At 36.7% G+C, this 20,826-nt stretch overlaps 1 protein-coding gene across 2 annotated transcripts; it reads right to left on the minus strand.

Annotated features, from left to right (window-relative positions):
• Positions 1-782: 782 nt before the first annotated feature.
• LOC101742607 (maternal protein tudor) lies at positions 783-20,500 on the minus strand. 2 transcript variants are annotated; one of them, XM_038013697.2, is made up of 12 exons: positions 18,412-20,500; positions 17,439-17,639; positions 15,413-15,594; positions 13,643-13,723; positions 10,190-10,303; positions 9,466-9,606; positions 6,803-7,713; positions 6,550-6,698; positions 5,701-5,862; positions 5,188-5,354; positions 4,570-4,805; positions 783-4,237 (listed from the first exon to the last, which is right to left on the minus strand). In XM_038013697.2, the coding sequence occupies exons 1-12, from the start codon at positions 20,290-20,292 to the stop codon at positions 1,350-1,352; spliced, it is 7,113 nt and encodes a 2,370-aa protein (XP_037869625.1). In that variant the 5' UTR covers positions 20,293-20,500; the 3' UTR covers positions 783-1,349. The 2 variants fall into 2 exon arrangements, with proteins under 2 accessions (XP_037869625.1, XP_037869626.1); XM_038013698.2 differs by lacking the exon at positions 9,466-9,606.
• Between the last annotated feature and the right edge of the window lie 326 nt (positions 20,501-20,826).

The following is a 20,826-nucleotide window of genomic DNA, read 5'->3' on the forward strand; positions in this document are numbered from 1 at the left end:
TAAAGATAATTCAAGACCAAAATTAGCCAAATCGGTCCAGCCGCTCTCGAGTTTTAGCGAGACTAACGAACAGCAATTCATTTTTATTTATATAGATACCTAATAGAAACTGGTAAACAGATTGCCCATCATTTAGATGCAGGTATACAACCCTGGTTTCCTGAAGCTACTACTACCTCTGTAGTAGTGTTACGGTCAACTATCTTCCTGCCCAATTCCCTTGTCTATTCTTAAGTACTAATGCTTGCTAGTCCACACTAGCGGATACCAATCTTGCGTATACCTCTCGCGAGGCAATGGTCTGTTTAATTGAGAAGGATAGGTTGATGATAGTCATACCTATTTTAATGTGAGGGCTGGCTTTGTATAATGTCTAAGAAACACCTATGATGATCCTTTGAGCCAAAAAGCTAGCCTAAATTGCACGAGCCACAAACGTTATTGCTTCTTTGTTCGCAGCTAACTTGAATTAAAATCGAAGTTGTTGGAACGCCTACCCCATGGCTAAGTTGTATTGCGGCATAAGAGTTGTCATATTATGGTGGTCATGTTAATAAACTATAACTACTGAGTTTCTCGCCGGATCTTCTCAGTGGGTCGCGCTTCCGATCCGGTGGTAGATTCTGCGAAGCACTGCTCTTCCTAGGGTCAGTGTTAGCAACTCTCCGGTTTGAGCCCCGCGAGCTCACCTACACACGCTAGGGTAAGCTGAAATAGCCTCTCAAGGCTATCAGCATAGGTAGGAAAAAAAAAAGTTGCAAAATTAAGGCAAACCACGAAAAAAAAATGGACACATTCATAGTTTATTTTTAACTTTGAATAAAACATATGACTATAATATTATTTGGGTAAATACACAACTTCGTTTACTTACTATAATATATGTCTACTGAATCAGCAAGCACTATATTATTAGAGTATCAGCAATTTTAACAAAAAGGGGTATTGGTTCTATAAGATACACGTTAAATATTGAGGAATGTAGTGAGATATTAACTGTGGACACTGAATACGTCAAGTTATCAAAGTATAACTAATAATGAGTATTTTTATGATTCGATATAAGATAATTCCAAATGAAACACTACATTAATCTATTAACTGGGCATTTGAAAATCAGGAATATGTCTTTTCTTATAAAGTTATAAAAATAAACCTTAAATAATAAATTTAACAACACAGGCTTAAACATATTAAGCTTAAAAAAATGTTATGACATACACAACTGTAAGGAAATCCAGTCATTAAGAAACAAATGGTACAAACACTTTTGAAATGTTCTGGAACATAATAATCTTTATATTGCTTTAAAAGGTCAATGATATTTAAATAACACTAAATATACATAGTTATTTTTCACTTTCACTTTTTTCAGTATTGTGTACCTCTGTGCTTACTGATTTTCCATCAGCCACAACAGCCTTAGCTTTATCTTCAACTAAACTTTCTCCTGCAACAGTGATGCTTTCGGTTTCTTTACTTGACGATTCTAATTCTAATTCTACTAATTCCTTTGACAATTTTGTGTCATTGGGTGATTCAGATTCGTTTGACGACCCTAAATCTTTTTTAGAAACCTTTTGATCTATTGCACTTGCATACCCAGTGTCTGAAATAGACTCATCTTTTTTAGATTCATCACTATCGGGTGTTGTTACAGTTTCCTCTGATTTGAGTGTAATACCTGTGGATTCATTATGTGTAATATCTGTGGATTCATTATGTGTAATATCTGTGAATTCATTATTAACTGAAGAACTTAAAATTTCTGTAATATCTGTGGATTCATTATGTGTAATATCTGTGAATTCATTATTAACTGAAGAACTTAAAATTTCTTCTCTAGTGCTTTCTTTTTCCAAAAAGACGTCGCTTGCACAGTCTGCTTTTTCTTCAAAGGACTTGTTCTCGATAACTGTACCAGTACTGTCTAAGCTCTCATCAAGATCTGGTAATGAAGTGTTAAGTTCGGTAGTATATTTTTCTTGGCTCAATTCAGTCAATGGTTTTTCGGAGTTGCTTGAAGTTAAAATATCTGTTTCATCATTGTCACATTTATTTTCGGCAGTAAGGGTAGTTTCCTCTAGATTTGTAGCAAAATTAGTACATTTTGATATTACTAAGTCAGTTTTTTCAGTTCCACTTATATTTACACTTTCGATATTAGTTGCCTCATTTGAGAAAGTAGTTGTTACGTCTTTTCCGTCAATTAACATTTTAACAAGAATTGGTTCCTTGGTGCTATCTAAAAATTCTATTTCGAATGTCGCATCCTCAGCTGCGAATTCGTCAAGTTTATTTCGTCCAGATTCATGTAAGCTGGTATCATTTGGCACCCCAGCTAAACGACAACACTTAGCTAAAGGATCTATTAAAGCAATATCTTCAGGAAGTTGTCTAAACTCCTCACATTTTGCTTTATTTCCGTAATCTATGAACTGGACATGGTAACCTACGTCACAGAATTCTAATACTTTTGCTCTATACCAATGTTCATCTTCTGACCAAAACGCAGCACATAATGAGCCGACTCGCAGATCTATCACTTCATCAAATTCTTCTGCAATCTCCAATTTCTCTATGACTTTATCAAGATTAGACACAGAATCATTTAATTGAACATAAAATTCGTCAACTGAATTTACATAACATACTTTGCCGTTAGAGTGTAAATCTTGTCCAACGGGTGTGGGTCTTTCAGGAGGAGGAGGTTGGTCATCGCAAAGCCCTAGTAATTCTTCAGTGACTGATTTACCTTCAAGGTACAATTCGACTATGGATATATCACCGGCTGCTATAAATTGGACATTAAAAATAGTAGCACCCTCGGCAGCTAATTCATTAAATTTTACTTCTGACTTTCGAGACCATGACTTTATATTTCGAGGCTTTTGAAGAGCACATTTCCTCGATAGGGCCGGTTTTAATTTAAGTTCATCGGGAAGATTACGGAGCTCATTTGCAATCGAGGCATTGCCATAGTCCATAAAAAGCACTTCCGTACCTTCCGATCCATCTACAATAACTTGAGCTCTGTACCATTCTCCATCTTCTGGGTACTTGGCTGCACATATTACACCTTCTTCTTTATCCGTGAGTTCAGGGAAATTTTCAGCATCTACCATGGCTGCTTCCATAGCTTGCAAGTCTGGAGTTGCACTTTCAAGTTGTATCCAGAATTCTGAAGGAGAATTAACGTGACTTGCAAAGCATGATGGCAAATCTCCACATTCTGGTTCCTCGGACCTTGTTGCGTGACCCTCGCTAACCAATTTGTCTGTGAGATTTTGACCATTGACATAGATATCAACATAAGTCAATGTATCTTTGAGAACGATGCGTGCGTCTACAGGCACGGAGAGGTCGCCTACTAGCTCCGTGAAGTAGTCAGAAGCTGGCTCAGACCACTGTCCAGTGCCAGTAGGTATGGCGTTAACACTAGATTTTAAAACAAAACGTTCTATTTCCTTTAAATTATCTGGCATGACTTTTATCAAACCAGGCTCATTGTCCAAAACATCTGTATTACCGTAATCAATAAAGCGAACAGTAGTGATATCCGCATCGGAATCAAGTATTTCAGCTCTATACCACTGATTATCTGCACTATACTTAGCGACACATAATGTACCCAAGTCTCGACTCTCAATGTCTTTGTAACTTTCGAAATTGGCTTGTAATTCTGCCTGAATCTCTTCAATTTTCTCAACTTTGTCCAGCATTTGTAACCAGAATAATCCAGGTGAATCAATGTGACTAATATAAACTTGAGTGCAGCCTTCAGGTAATGATATGGGTTCCTCTGTTGGAGGAGGTTCTGATTTCGGTTGTTCTTCAACAGCTACTCGTGGTGTTGCTAGCTTATCACTTATCAATTTCATGGACAAGTCAACACCATCTATATGTAAACTTGCGAGCCATCCATCAGAGCCAAAAGCAATTGTCACCTGTATTTCTTTTTCATTAGTCCATTCCAACAATTTCGGAAGTGTGTCCTCTTGTAACGCAACAAGTCCCAAGCTTGCTTCCAGCGCTAATGCGCAGGGCTCGTAAAATTTACAATCTAATTTTTTGATTGACTCTTTTGGTACAGTTTCAGAGTTACCGTAATCAGGGAATTGTACCTTTACATCATTGTCGTCAATCGATAAGATCGTGGCGCGATACCAATTGCTATCTGAAGACTTAACTGCACATAGACCGTCGACCTCGAAGCTAGTTAGCGGTTCAGGCGTTCCTGTTACCAAAAGAACATTAATATTAAAATTTAAATAGAAATAAAAAATTGAAAATTAAATACCGAGTTACAATAAAATTGCAACATACACCTCAGGTCTCCAGGTGTGATACCATTTAACAGATGCTATCTAATTCCCCCATATACGCATTCAAAAAAATTGAATAGACTGAGTTGGCAGAAGAGAAGAGAAAGGTATTCAGAGGCCACAACCCCCAGCATTGAAGAATATAAGGAGGATATGTTATACAAGGTTTCATTGATCATATTTAAAATGCGGCCAGTACTTATTGTACCTATTCATTAGTATTTGCTATATTATGACAACTTACCTTCCTCATAGAAGTTGTAAAGATCCTCGAGCATTTGAGCGATTTTATCTCCATCGGAGGCTTTTTGCATGTATATTTCGTTTAAGTTCTCTGCATGCGATAAATAAGCAAGTCCGAAGTTATAATTAAAGACGGACCGCTCACATAGTTGTATCACTTCATCATACGCTCCCTCATCTGGTTCAAATATTGATACTTTCTGACCACTTTTACTGTCATACAAAGTTGTAGAGAGGCTATAAACAAAAAATATGACGTGATTATTGTTTAAAGTTTACCTGTATAATGGTAAATATATCATCCCATGGTCTAGTTGATTAGTGACTGTGATTTTAGTTCAGGTTCTGGTTGAAGGAGAAATGGAGGAGGAGGATGGTAGTATCCACCTGTATGACCTTTTAATGTGGCCTGTCAATAATAAAATTACAGGCAAGAGACGAAATCGCAGGATGCTGTTATTACAGAAGAGATATAAGAACTCGATCTGGCTAGAGTCTTGAAACAATAAGAAAAAACGAATGGTCCTGGTCAAGCCAGGTGAGTAAGAAGCTTATTCACTTGAATCAAAGCTGAACAAAACGAGTTTATCAAATACTTATACAAAATGTGAATTCTTACCATATTTCATTTACACTATTGATATAGATTATAAATTTGTTCCCGGTTAGACGCTGTTTTAATTCATCCACTGTCATTAATGTTTTCGATTCAGAACTGTAGTTGTTTAGACAACATTGCAATGCTTGGTAATAATATACGCTCAGTTCTGTTGGTAAAATCATTAGCTGAAAGAGAAACCGTAAACCCATATAAACAAATACGTCAGAGCAATAGAAATCGCAATGTGCAATTGGCTATATACAATTTTAGTCTATCTGATTTGATCATCTTTCAGCTCTTTAAATTTCCGTAAGCAGTACACGTCGAGAACAGAACTTCTTGATTTATTAAATTATTTAATTTTACTTTAAATACTCCTAATAGTGCAACATCAATTAATTAATTCTTTATTAATAATAATAAATGATACATAATAACTACATACTGTATTACTCAATCTATTAAATATTTAGGATTAAAGAGATGTACGTCACGAGTGTAATTTACATTTTATAAGAAACATGTACTTACATTTTCAAGTTTTGTTATAATTTCGTTTCCATAATCAGGCAATGAGACTTTTATCTTCGACGTATCCGATATATCTTCTAATATGGCGCGATATATTTTGTCTTCATATTTTACAGTGCAATGAACACCCTCCGAAAGACTGTCTGCACTTAGAGGAGTTAACTAGAAATAACATCATGTAAACTATGTAAGTTTTTATTTATATTTTAAGTTTGAGTTTTTATTTATAGAGCATACGGCCCACCAATGGTGAGTGGTTAGTGTCGCCCATGGACTTCAGCAATACCAGGGGCAGAGCCATGCCGCTGCTTATTACCGTTATTTATTGCACTAACAATCGCTAAACACGCCGGTTACACATACAAGTCACCCGTCACACGCCCATCCAGCATTCGACAGGAAGGCGTATCTATAATATACGTACCAGCAAGCGGATGGAGCTTTGCGCCTTGGTCAATTTTTGTTCATTCTTCTTCGAACATTTGTCATGTGGCTAATCTTAATTAATGGTAAACTTTTACTTTTAAATAAATTTAGGTTCAAATATATTTTGTTGCATTATAATTAGCCAGAGATAAGTACCAGACGACACTAATAAAACTATCTAAGTGTTAAGGTTAAGGCGTATTAACTGAATTGAAACAATCAGACGAAATCATTCAACCACATTGTATCATAATTTTTTTGTCACGTCACAAATGATTAATCATTACTTTTTAAGTACATATATACCTTACCTAGTTTCAATTCAGATATCCTATGCGATGGAATACACCAATACTAAAGCATAGCCTTTTCTTGTAGATCATTTAGATCACAGATAGTAGGCATAGTGTAATATATTTGTACCTTGGTACTGTCATAGTCAGCAATCGCGGTCTCAACCAAAGCAGCCTTTTCTAAATCAAGTTGCACATAGAATTTTTCGAAAGATTCAACGTGAGTCACTCTGCATGGGATCTGCTGCCCGACAATTATCATGAGATCGATAGCTTCATCTGTAACAGAAATACTTAATATTATTTCAGAGGTCACAATTGTAAAATTTTTGAGAACAAAACGATTTTGAAAACTTTATAGTACAATAAAATATATATTATACCTTTTAAAGTAACAGATGACTGATGTTCAGATAATATGGCGAGTTGCTTTTCCACTAGAATGTCCGCAACGCTGATACCGTTGTTCCACAGTGACACCTTATATTGTTCCTCGGAACAATCTTGGAACACGCACTGATATCGAGGGGCGTTGAAGCACAAATCTATCTCGGGATCCGCTTTCCACTCGCCATCTTTAGGTACGACTCCGACTAGAGAACAATGTACCGCCATTTTCGGTAGTGCTAATAACTGTTTGTCTAGCTGCCACAGGTCCTTGGCGTCCACCAGTTGTTTGTTACCGAAGTCAACGTAACGAACGATATACTTTGAGAAAGGTTGGATCGCAACAATCGTCGCTCGATACAGAACTCCGTCGACCGGGTATCGCGCTAGTACAGACGCGCCAACATCTACGGGGCCCGTGTAGTTCTTGACGCCCTTGTACAGTTCAGGGATCCGGTGCATCATTTCGAGGAAGCTCGGCTGCTCGGACAGGATCTGGCAGTAGAAGTTCTCCGGGGAGACGATCCAAGTGACGGAGACCTCGTGTTGCGCGTCGGGTTGGACGGCGGGCTCGGCGAAGCGCGCGATCTCCGGCGGGACGGGGTCGGGCAGGTGTCGGTAGGCGGGCGGGGCGCGAGCTTGGGACCGGAAGCTCTTGTCGCTGTCCGAAGCGAAGGACCGGTCGGCGCGCTCGCGTGGCGTGAAGTTGCTGCGGGGCTTGTCGTGTCGCTGGGCGTCCCTCTTGTCGCCCCAGTGCTCGCGTCGGTCCGTGCGATGTTCAGGTCGGTGTTCGGGTCGGTGTTCAGGTCGGTGTTCGCGACGCTCCGGCCGCCCATCACGCGGTCTGGTCGCGCGGTCGTCGCCATTCCTCTCCTCCCGGTCTTCCCTCTGATTGAATCTGCTGTCTCTGTAATTATGAACATGATTATTTAATATTTTTCTGCAGCAGTGAAGCAGTAATGCGTTTCGGTTTGAAGGGTGGGGCAGCCGTTGTACTTGGGACCTAGGAATTTATATCTCAAGATGGGTGGCGTATTTATGTTGTAGATGTCTATGGGCTTCAGTAACCACTTAACACCAGGTGCTCTGTGAGATCGTCCACCCATCTAAGCGATAAAAAAAAATGCCACTAGTCGGATGAAAAATGTAATTCTCAAATATTTGAGTCGACTATTATCAAAGCCGGCAATGTGACTTTTGGACAATTATTGGTAAATCAGAAAAACGAATTATTGACTTTGTATTCCATTGGCAGTCACAAAACTCTTCTGAACGACATCTTAGATAAATAACAGGTTAAGTATTAACCTTTATTTAATGCAGTTTTTGAACCGTATTCTTTGAAGGAGACGATTATATTCAAATTAATCTGTATTGACATATCAATAACATTTTTTTGTCCAAATGCACAGATTTCCACCTTTGATAATAGACGACTTATTTACAAAGTGCAAAAACAGAAGACGTAAGTAAGCGATTCTTTTGGCAATACTCATTGGATAAAATCACAAGGTAAGTAATATTATAACAGCTGATAAAGAAAGATATTACATTAAAATTAGGGTTTTAATGTTGGTTTTTACAAAGCGTTTTTCTTTTATATAAACAAATCACACAAGTTACCACACACGATAAATCCACAACAAGCATTACAACAGATATTATTAGCGGGAAAACAAACAAAAAAAACACGGTGAAAGTCAATCTAGATGCCGACGCCATGATGAATATTAAAAAGTTTAATGTCACAACTGTAGCGGAATAACACAAAAAAACGTGAACGAAAATGTATGCAAGTTATCGAGAACGTAGTATACATTATGTGCGATGCAACGAAGCGTGCCTTATGTAAGCAAATAGAGCGAGACGATACAAACGCCGACACACATCCACGGCCCCGTAGCGCCGTACAGCGATACTTGATACGTCACCGCCACCGTTGACCGAACGTGCGACACGGTATTTTTTTTTTTTTTTATTCTTTATTAGAGCCATACACCTATTAGGTTAAGTCGGCTCACGGTAATTCATTACAGTAGATTGGAGGGAATAGGGACAAATCTGGGATGTCACAATACTTTTGTCGGGTCGTTAGAGATTCAATTTTGTTGAACTGAAAATGACTTTTATTTTGTGTGTTTAAGAATATTAAATAGTTTAATTTAGTCATCAAAGTTTTGTAACTCATTAAAGATATTAAAAAGTTAATTACCTAAAGTTAGGTACCTACCTAACAACTAAATAGTGCCAGCCTTATCGAAAAACTCTATAGTCCCTATACGTAACCAGATTCACCCCAATTCCTGGGTGAATAGGGGCAAGTGAGTATTGCAACTTATACATGAAAATTAAAACTACCGGAATCATTACTATCTCCTTTTTTTACTAAAACTACAAAACAAAAACTATAAAAATCGAATGTTGAACTTAAAAGGTGTCCGTCCCGATTCCCCCCATTTTGCGGTATCTATGTGAAATTCCAGAGCAGGTGCAATAGGTGGGCTCTGTTGGTCGGAACTAACAACGCTCATCGTCATCTTCGTTTTGTCATTGTCAGGCTTTACATTGCACGTTTCGATCAACAGAAGCAAGGTGCGGCAAGGCGTGGTATCGGAAGCGTGCGGGAGCGTCACAGCGGGCGGCGGACGCGTCGGCGTACCGTTTGTGTCGGTGCGAGAGAGGGACGGCGATAGCGGACGCGGCCTCGGCGGCCTGGCGCAGGCGCTGGCCGACGCCGGCGTCCCTCCTCCAGGCAGGCTTGCCGCCGGGCTTCTCCTGTTGGTCCGACCTAGGTTTTCTTCTGTCGACCCACGTTACGGTCACCCGTCAGTAGCTCATTTTAAGCAACTTAACTTTTTTTCATAATAAAATTATTAACATTTCATTCTTGATCGTATTTTATCGTAGGCATTTGTTGTTCTATTTAATAAATGCTAATTTCTTGGAAATTATAAAAATACCTTAAGAAATGACCGAAGTTATATAAAACGTTTTTGGAAAATGATATATTGTTTAGGAAAGATTGATATGTCGCACATAAATTTATAGATTACTAGCCGTACTCGCCCGCTTCACTGGGCATTTTAATATTAACATTATTATTTATTGTCATTATTATTAGGGATTCCAACACTAATATAAATAATTAGCCTATCCATTAAGTACATGTATTTTCTACATGGATAACAAGTTTCAAGTCAATCGGATGCATGGTTCAGTAGTTATAACGGAACATTCGTAAAAACCACTGTAGATTTATATATTAGTATAGATTCTTCCATGTTAAGTTTCGCAAAACTAAACTTTAAGTTTAAATAAAAATCGCGTTTTATAATATCCTATTGGTATTTGGAGTTAGTGAATTTATATTAACGTAGATTTACCTTCCGTATTGTTGCCTGCTAGACTGTTCAGATCTCGGCTCGGACGGTGTTTCTTCCGAAGAAGCTGCGGCCGGAGTCGGTGCATTGTTCTCCCAGGGCCTAGCACCTCCACGTCTAAATAACATACAAGATAAAAAGACCTATAAATCTATCTTCTATCTATATATATATTATTATATATATATAAATGAATTACTGTTCGTTAGTCTCGCTAAAACTCGAGAACGGCTGGACCGATTTGGCTAATGTTGGTCTTGAATTATTTGTGGAAGTCCAGAGAAGGTTTAAAAGGTAGATAAATATGAAAATGCCCGGAATTAAATAAAAATAACAATTTTGTTTTTCCTTTGATGTGTCCCCCGTCGGACGGATACGTTTTGTTTGTTTTAAGTTTATTTTATACAAAAGTTTAGGTCTTTTATTTATCGATTGAGGCACTACGAAGTCTGCCGGGTCAGCTAGTTTACATTAAAAATGAGATTTTTTCCCACATTGCGACTGATTTCAAATTAGTACTACGAAGTATTAATTATGCTGGAAGAGATTAAGAAGACGAATCTGTCATATTCTTAAGCTGTTATTTTAATAAATATATTTCTAACCGTAATAAAAATTTTTTGACTAGGTTAATACAAAAACACATCCTGTATTATGCATGAGACCGTAAATTCCTTAAAAAAACTTATAGGGAAATTATGTATCTGAATTCAATATTTGAACTTATATTTTATAAAGGAATATTACAAAAATTATTTAACAACAATATTTCATTTAATTGTTAAGTTATTTTTCGCAGATTTACCGGTTGAAAAAGTAAGCCTATATAAGTTTCATTTGATGAAGAAGGGAACATTGTCATTAGGTAAAAATTCAAGCTCAAAGATCATCTAGTATTAAAAATGAATGCCTTAAGAAACCATCCGCCTTGAGATCTAAGGTCGAACTCTCTGTTACGGTTACGCAACTTCAATATACGTGTGACGTCACTTGAGGCCAATATAAAAAACAAATTAACCATTAGGCAATAAACCAATCACGGGACAGAAAAATTCCCTCACAGATGCTTGCTATATAGCTTTAAATAATATATACTGTTTAAAATAAAATTTAAAACGTTACAATATCGAATTTATATATAAGTTCAAAATACTATTAATATTGTATAAACATTAAACAGAATTTTAAACAGAAACTAAATATATTTATTTAAACAAGCTCTTTATGTTTACAATAACGCTGCTAGTACATACAACGTAATCAGAGCGATTCATAAATAAATTCAACGAATTAATGTACATGCACAATAAGAAGTACCAAAGCACGTTATTTATCGAATCATGAATAATATTACGTTCGTAGTGAAAGCAAATGCACAATCGAACTGTAACAAGCGATTCCAACTTTCATTATTTTCTGTGCACACAAAAAGATAAACAAGACAGTATAATGTATATAGTAACTGTAGAGAGATTTATATAAATGAAACTGAAATTTACGTCATACCGCCTAAAGCAAAGTGAAAAGTTTAGTAATTTCTCGAATGCAATACATTTTTTTTTAAGCCACATAATATGATATTTCGTGTATCATTTTATATGTCTTTCTGTTTAGGACTTGTAGTTTTATGTAAATTACTTTTAAAAGAAAAACAATCGAAAAATAAATTAGATATAACAATGAAGAAGTGGCTTTTAAATCTTCATTAGCGTATAATAAAGTAGGTGTCCCACAAGGGAGCATTTTAGGACCGCTACTCTTTATCATTTATATAAATGATCTCCCAGAACACATACATTACCCATGTAGCTTATTTGCTGATGATATAGCCGTTGTAATCACCAAAGATGCCACACTAGATTTAAATGATGAGATAAATGCTACTGTTAGTAAGGTCATAGATTGGATGAATAAGAATAACTTAAAAGCTAATTTAGACAAAACGAGATATATACAATTCTATAATAGACACAAATTTATTAATAACTTAAATATAACTTATAATAATAACACACTAAATGAATGTAATAGCATAACATTTTTAGGATTAAATGTGGATAATCAATGTAGCTGGAATCTTCACATAGATATTACTTGTAGTAAAATTAATCGATTCTCATATGCACTTTGGCGACTTACAAAAATATGTAATTTAAAAACTGCATTACAGGCCTATCATGGATATGTCGCCTCAAATATCAGATACTGTATACCCCTCTGGGGAAATTCTAGTCACATAAATAGAGTGTTCATTGCACAAAAGCAATGTGTTCGTGCCATGTGCAATATTCATCCTCTGACTTCTTGTAAACCATTCTTCCAAAAACATAATATTTTAACTGTACCATCCATATATATACAAGAATGTTGTTTGTTTGTTAAAAAGCACCCACAATTATATAAATCGTGTGGCGAGTACTGTCAATTTAATACAAGATACCCTACTAAACTAATGTTACCAAGTGTAAATACTCGTTACTACCATACAAACTGTTATCCTATGACTATCAGAATATTTAATAAGATACCAAACAGCATAAGAGATCTTCCTCTAACTCAATTTAAAAGAAAATTATATTTATGGCTAATAGACAAGGCTTATTATAGTGTGCAAGAATTTTTAAATGATAAGTGTTGTACATAATAAAATATTAGAATAAGAATTGATAGAATGTAAAAATAGATAGATTTAGTAAATTTTGTGTTATAATTAATATAAAAATAAATTAAATTTTCGCATGCCTAAACAGGCGAAATATATGAAGCTATGTCCTATATCTTGTAAACTATATTTCTGGCGAATAAAGATTTTTCTTTCTTTCTTTCTTTCTGATATGAAATATTCAGTAATATTATAGTGGATAGGTTGAAAAAGTGGAATTCGGAACTTCCGTCTCTGATCAAAATAGCATATGACATAATATCCGACGATGCAACTTAGAATACTAATTAAGAGTAATTAACAACGTAGTTATAATTGAAGACATGAGTGGATGAAGGGGTTAAGTACCATTTTTAAGATTGAGTTTTTACATTGAATGGAGATGTTATGTGTGTATAAACCATTTTTTTATTTATTGCTTAGATGGGTGGACGAGCTCACAGCCCACCTGGTGTTAAGTGGTTACTGGAGCCCATAGACATCTACATCGTAAGTGCGCTACCCACCTTGCGATATAAGTTCTAAGGTCTCAAGTATACTTACAACGGCTGCTTCACACTTCAAACCGAAACGCATTACTGCTTCACGGCAGAAATAGGCAGAGCGGTGGTACCTATCCATGCAGACTCACAAGAGGTCCTACCACCAGTAAAGACCTTAGACCTTAAAACCTCGGGTTTAGAGGCTATTTTTAGTAATTGCATGTGGTGAAGGAGTTATGTACGAAGAAAAAGTAAAATTAACAAATCATATCCCCTTCATCCATTCATGTCTTCAATTGTTTTATTATTTACCGTTCGCCTCTCTCCGATCGACCGCCAAACTTGTCGCTGAACCGGCCCGAGCCTGATCTATCGAAACCCTCCTTGTTGTCTCTGTCGAAAAATAAAAAAAACACCACACTATATAATTTAGACGCACCACTAAAACTCATTAATCGTCCCTCGCCAATGATTAATTAGTTCAAAACATGAACAGAGAGAAACGAAAATATTACCTATACATCTTATATACGACTTATCTTAAGCTTGTACTAACGAAATGTGGGTTCAAAGAACCGAATTGAAGGTCAAAGCCGTGACTCAAAACTTCTCCATTACAGACGTTTTTTGTGTGAATTTGAAAAAAAAATTGTTACATTTACGCTCAGTGCATAGACAAGAGGTAGGTACGTGAATTTTATCGGTCTCACGCTATCTGTGATGAACTGCGAGAGGACGCGATCATGATTATTTCAAACTCTTTATAGATAAATCTTCGATTGACGACTGATAAGATAAGTAACGTTTACATAATATGCTACAATTAATGGATCGAACGGGAGCACTAGAAAAAACGAAGGTGGAACTGAAATTTTTTGTGGTCGTTTTGTTGGTACCACTGTTTCCGTTTTGTCTGTCTATAGACATACAGATATCGACCTCAAGTACTCCAACAAACGGTGGGCTCATCTATTGATCTAACTTGTAATTTATTTACGTTAGCACAGATTGCAATGTCTTAAACTCTGAAATTATATAATGGAGTATATAGCTTTTAAAAATATCTTTGTTAATTATATCATATGCAACAATTTCATAGTCATAAGAAAAATACACGCAATTTGTCAGTAGCTTAATTTAGTAATGAATAGTTTGTAATTATTCTGTGAGGAAATAAAATAAACGTTACACGATCAATGACTAAAGGCTAAAAAATTCTTCTCTTGCTTATACCAGCATACTGGGCCAATTACTATTGGCATACTGTGTGTACTATGAGCCCGTGCGGGTAGATACCACCGTCACGCCAAACGAAGCAACCGATTGTTCGGTTTTTTAAGTGCAGAACCGCCATTGGACCTCATCCCGGTCATCATTCTCGTCAAACTGACGAAGAGCTCGGCGAGTAAATTAACCCACAGACACAGTCCACTGAGTTTCTCGCCGGATTTTCTCAGTGGGTCGCGCTGGTAGTTTGCAAAGTCGTCAGGTTGGAGCCCCGTGAGCTGACCTACTTGTAAGGTTACGTTGACTTAGCCTCTTAAGGATCTCTTAACCAGCTTAGGTAGAACAAAAAGGGGCTCATGTCGAAAGGTCAGTCGGAAGGAGAGTCGCCAATTAGTACACATGGTACACTGGTACATTGGTAGACGATTTTTTTGAGGCTGCATTTCCAGCTATATGTTGACCGGTTGACGAAGTCAAAGAGTACACAATACAGTAAAAAACAACGGATCGTAAAGAAAACGTTGAGGTATCTAAACAAAAGTTACTGTACACATTAATATCCTATAGGTATGTCATAGGTATTTTTACTGGTGGTAGGACCTCTTATGAGTCCGCACGGGTAGGTACCACCACCCTCCCTATTTCTACCGTGAATCAGTAATGCGTTTCGGTTGAAAGGGTGAGGCAGCCATTGTAACTATACTGAGACCTTAGAACTTATATCTCAAGGTGGGTGGCGCATTTACGTTGTAGATGTTTATGGGCTCCAGTAACCACTTAACACCAGGTGGGCTGTGAGCTCGTCCACCTATCTAAGCAATAAATAAATAAAAGGCATAGACATATATGTATTACCTGCCGCGAAAACTGCCGCCACGTTGCGGGAGATCTTCGTTAGGCTCCCTGGGCGGTCGACGGTCCTCCTTGAAACTTTTCTCACGACGATAACTTTTCGCTCGTCCTTCATCGGGCACGCTGCCTTCGGGCGAACTGAATGGCTCCGGCGCCTCTTTCCGTACAGGCGTCGTAACTTTTGTCTGGATGGGATCGACAAGGACTGTAAGTAATGCTGGTAGTACTGATAAGTAGTTACCGAGGACCACAGAGTACACAAAGTCAATACCGCCACCCGGCTTGAGTTATGAGCTACATGTCTCAATTGTATAGTGAAACAACTTCCCAACCCACACTTCATACCATAACGCATTAGTGATTCACGCTATAAATAAGCAGGATGGTGTTATACACCTACACCCGTCCAGGCACGGAAGGTACCCAACCCCAAAAATCGTAAATAATATTTTTTTGTTTTTATTGGTTTTGGCTAAAAATAGCACGCGCACAAGATTCCTTCATCGTGTCAGACACATGTGTTAAGTACGCATTGTATCAGAAAAATTAGTACCTGCCTGCGGGATTTGAACACTGACATTGTCGCATCGCTATACGAATACATCTGTCATCTAAGATGACTGGATCAGCTCACGGTCCACCTGGTTCTAGGTGGTTATGGAAGCCATAGAAATTAATCACGTTAATGCGGCCACCCATCTGGAGACTTCTAAGTCCTATTTTTACAGTACAACAGTTGCCAAGCCCTTCAAACCGAAACGCATTACTGCTTAACGGCAGAAATATACAGGGTGGTTGGTACCTACTCGTACGGTCTCACAAGATGCCCTACCACTAGTAAAAACGTTAACATCAACGCAACAGCTGTATTCAGATCATAGAAGTTGTTGATTAAGAAATGTACTTGTGATATTTTCTGGAACTCATTTTAATTGGAACACCTTTAAGTTTCGCACGTTTAATATTAGTTCTATAAGTTCTAATGTAGCATTTGATCTATACCGAAATATGTATATACATATTTTTATTTAATTAAAGCTAGACCTGACATATATGTCTAATCAAAAATATTGGCTTGTGATTGTTTTGAGTTTTGTTTCAATATTTCAGGGTAGTTTTCCAATTTTATTTCTACGTAAACCTTAATATAGTATAAAGAGTAATTAAAAAAACGTTTATAATTTTATTGATGTCTTCACCAAAGAACAAATATTTTATACCGAAAAGGGAAGATACACCTTTTTGGTGAGTTTGTTCTTATTGCGTTTCTAAACCATTAATTTGATAAGTCTTGGTTAGGTGATTATTATATTATGTTGGCATTTCAGGTCAGACTACTGTAATTTCCATGTATTTTTACCAAATAAATGTAGGTATTTGATTCTATTTAGCTTTAATCACGCCGGAGGTTCTCTCTTGAAATATATGTAGAGTACTACCTATTAGCATTTATAAACATTCTCCCAAATTGCTCAGTTATTATCATGGATTCAACTTCATTATATAACAATGTGTAAATGATTTGTTCATATAATTTTAGAAAGTTCATAATTCATTGAGCCTTATTACTGAGGAATAGAGTATATTTTAAAAATATATACTTTGCAACTATTTTAAGTACTCAGCTGTGCTTAAGTAAACAAAGTGTGTCTCGATTTTTTAAAGACGTTCACGATTTACTTGATATTAGGCAAGTAACAAATCTCCCAGAAGCCACAACCTCAATGCTGCTGTCTACCTTGTGTTACATAAGGTCAAGTTGCAATAGCATTGTAATAATAATAGCCACCTTACTCTTCAGACCACACCACATTATTGCTTTATAATGAATATAGATAGCACTGTCATTTTTGAATATATTTAGGCACATTATTTCCTAGATAATTTGAATTTCAATTTACATAAACTTATCCATCTCTATTTATATTAGGGAATTTGTCACAGATTGTTTGTATAAAAGGTTCGTTACTCAACCATTTGTATCTATATTACTCTTTACAGTAACCTTTAATAGGACAATCAAACATACCTCATGTGAACTCCTGGGCTGAGAAAGCTGGTTCATTCTTCTTGCAATATCCATGGGAGGGCTCACAGTATCATCTACTAGGGTAACAAGCATTGTATCATGAGATAGCACTCCAACTATATTAGCCATTAGAGTTTTCTCCAATGCAAGCATCTCCAACTGGTTGGACGTCTTAGTTTCCAAAGGCCTGTTTTCAAAACCCTTTAGGAGAAAAAATATTTCATGCAGATTTGGAAATTAAATAATTGTTAAGATTACTTGCAATGATCGATTTGTGATGTAGTCAATTAATATTTTAAAATACATGTGGGTAGACTGAGCAAATTATATTCAACTACCTTTGGAATGAATAAGCAAAATTTTAAAAAAAATATTATTCTTAATTGTCTACAGAAGTAACACCAGAAAAGAGATATAAATGGCCACCTTAACTTATAGATATGTTTTCTTTCAGCAAACTAATGCAAAACACTTTTTTTACAAAGGACTTATTGTGGCTATTCAACCACCTACAGTCAAAAATGACAAAAATAGTATTCTCTTCTTAATTATTACTATTTTTATAATTTAATATCTACTATATTATTCAATGAAATATGTTAACATCTCCCTTATTAAATATAAAATCAGCTTCAATATGATTCAGCTTGTGCACCCACACTTTACGTGAAGATCTCATTAAGCATATTTAATTTAAAATGTAGCCTGTAATTATACTTTCAGTAAAACCGAAAAGTCAATGATAAAAATGAGGTATTACTAGGTATTAGGAATAAAGAAGTCAAAGGAACAATTTCCTTTAATCACTATACTCGGACTGCACCTATTCTGAAAGAACCTACAATGTGCATATTCTCATTTGGTTGATAAGGCCTTTATGGAATATGGTATGGTAGATAAGACTACATAATCGATTCATTAATATGATATAAGTAAGCAACAAAACCAATTCTACATAACATCTAGTACTAACCTTGAGTGCACATTTCATGGCCTGTGCAGGTAGTTTCACCAGTTCAGGTGTAATTGTCCTAAGGTCGGACACATCAACTTCTTGTTCATTGCCATAGTCTACATATGCAACAACTACTTTATTTCCTTCAGTGTGCCTCACTGTGGCTCGGTACCACGCATCATCATCAGGAAACCGTGCACAACATGCTGCACCAACCGGGAGCTCTCCAGGTGACGAACTATTCTCACAGTGTACTTTTACTGCTGCCATAACAAGTTTTAATTCATCTATCTTATCAGAGAGCTGCATATAAAACTTAATACAACTGTCTACATAAGATACTAAGACAGACTGTCTTGTTCCCAACGGAAGCATTTCCAACCATTTAAATTGCAACTTATCTTTCATGTTTGCCATCAAAATATCAAGAATGTTCTTGTTATCTAAATAAAGTTCCCCATACTGTATCAATGGGGGACCCTCTGGAGACACAACTTTTAGTGTCAGGACTTTCCCACTCACAAGGTGTTTGAAAGTTTCATTCAAATGAAGCCCTTTTTCTAATTCTTTCACCTTTGACAAACAAAACCTCATAGCAAATACATTAGGCTTCACAAACTCTTCAGGTATGTCAAAGATATCATAGTAGGATACCATTTCCGTATCTCCAAAGTCAACAAAAAATAATTTACACTGGGATCCTGAGAGATTCATTACTATTGCTCTACAAATTATACGATCTCCAGACATTCTGCCAAGACATACTGTGCCAATCATGGGAGGCTCAGTTAAACTTCTGTGTGGTCTTCTATTTATATCATCCATCATATCCTGCAACTTTTGAGCATCAGCTGCCAGCTGAACAGCAAAAAGTTCAGGACCTTCTTCAGCAAATGACACAAAAACTTTATGCTGAGAATTTACTTCCAAAAGTCTACTCTTGTAAGTGGTAGATTTTTTAGGTGAACCTAATTTATTTGATGGAGGAGAAGTTGCAGCACCTCTATTACTTGGTATAGAACTAATACTAGCTGCTACTTGAGTTGCATGTTGTGGTTGTCGCACTGGTTTCAAGTTTACAGTGTTTCTAGAGGCTTTATTGACTAGTAATCGTTGACTGATCAGAGAAGGGGGAGGTACATTTCCATTGAATGGTACAGACACATTTTGTTGTAGGCGCATTGCTGATGCAGGATTTGAAGGAAAGTTTTGATTGATCAAAAACGGAACATGCTCTGTATAAGATGCAGATTCACTATTTTTTTGCCAATTTCCTTGCTGCTGGCTTTCACCAGACATTTGCAACAGGAGCACTTCTTGCTTTGCTAATGGAAGTGCAACTCCTATACGCACTGAGACTAAATGAGTTGATAGATCATTTCCTTTAAACTGAATCGATATTAATGGTAAAGATCTGGTATGAGCTTCAATAGTAGCAGCATATTCAGCATAACATAAAAGGCTCTGTAGTTTCAAAAGCAATGGCTCCTCCCATCTTCCCAGAGGACTCACAACCCGTGATAGATAATAGTCATTGGCTTGACCTCTCAATTGCATAAACATAGGATCATAGCTGTCCAAAAATCTAATAGTACTTAGCGAAATATTGTCTTTGTTTCCGAAGTCGATGAAATGAACTCCGACAATGCCTGTCGCCAGATTCGTAGTGCTTATCACTTTCGCTCTGTAATATGTACCGTCTTTGTATTTAGCGGCACAAATGACACCGTCATGAATAGCGGCCGGGGGGACAGCACCGACACCGTTTTCCAAGTTTTCGCGTGCAGCCTCGAACAAGCTTTCCACCATAAGTGAAGACTGCTGATCTAGCTGCCCACTTATTCTCAGAAAAGGGCCTTCACAGTCTACGTGAGTAACGTATAATCGAAACGGAGTCATTTTCGAGAAATTTTGTTTTTTAGTAAACGTTTACGATGTTTAAAGGCTGTGCAACAACTCACATAACTTGCTTAAGGATTTTAAGTATCTGGTGTCTTAACTTAATTTTTTACTTTAACTGAGCAACCGCTTTCTATTCCGTTTACGTTTCCATTAAACATGGCGGAGCATTAAATTGACCAAATAACTGACAATACCAATAAAGTCATTGTCATTCATTTTTTTTATTGGTCTCTAGGATAGGCGATGGTAAAAATACCTTTAGACTTTATCCGCGGGGTTGTTGTAAGTAAAGATAAATAGATTGGAATAGCAGGAAAATCATGAAATGAAATGAGATACCAGATTATTGTACGTTCTCGTGAGACGAAATCGAATAAGTTCGTAGCAAAATTGCGGGTATTTCCAAAAAGTAAGACGAAGTTTCTGGAACAACCCACGAACCCAAGTTCAGCAAATTGATTCTTTTTGTTGACGCATTATAGATAAATATGTATATTTAGACGAAAAAATCTGATCTGATCTGGTCAAAAT

Source organism: Bombyx mori, chromosome 11, assembly GCF_030269925.1.
Source record: "Bombyx mori chromosome 11, ASM3026992v2".
Taxonomy (NCBI): Eukaryota; Metazoa; Arthropoda; class Insecta; order Lepidoptera; family Bombycidae; genus Bombyx; species Bombyx mori.

Coding starts and splice junctions, on each gene's coding strand:
- LOC101742607 (XM_038013697.2), bottom strand. CDS start 20,292: ATGACTCCGTTTCGATTATACGTTACTCACGTAGACTGTGAAGGCCCT. Junction 9,607..10,189: donor AGCAGGCAACAATACGGAAG/GTAAATCTACGT, acceptor GTGGGTCGACAG/AAGAAAACCTAGGTCGGACC. Junction 4,238..4,569: donor TTACAACTTCTATGAGGAAG/GTAAGTTGTCAT, acceptor TTTTGGTAACAG/GAACGCCTGAACCGCTAACT.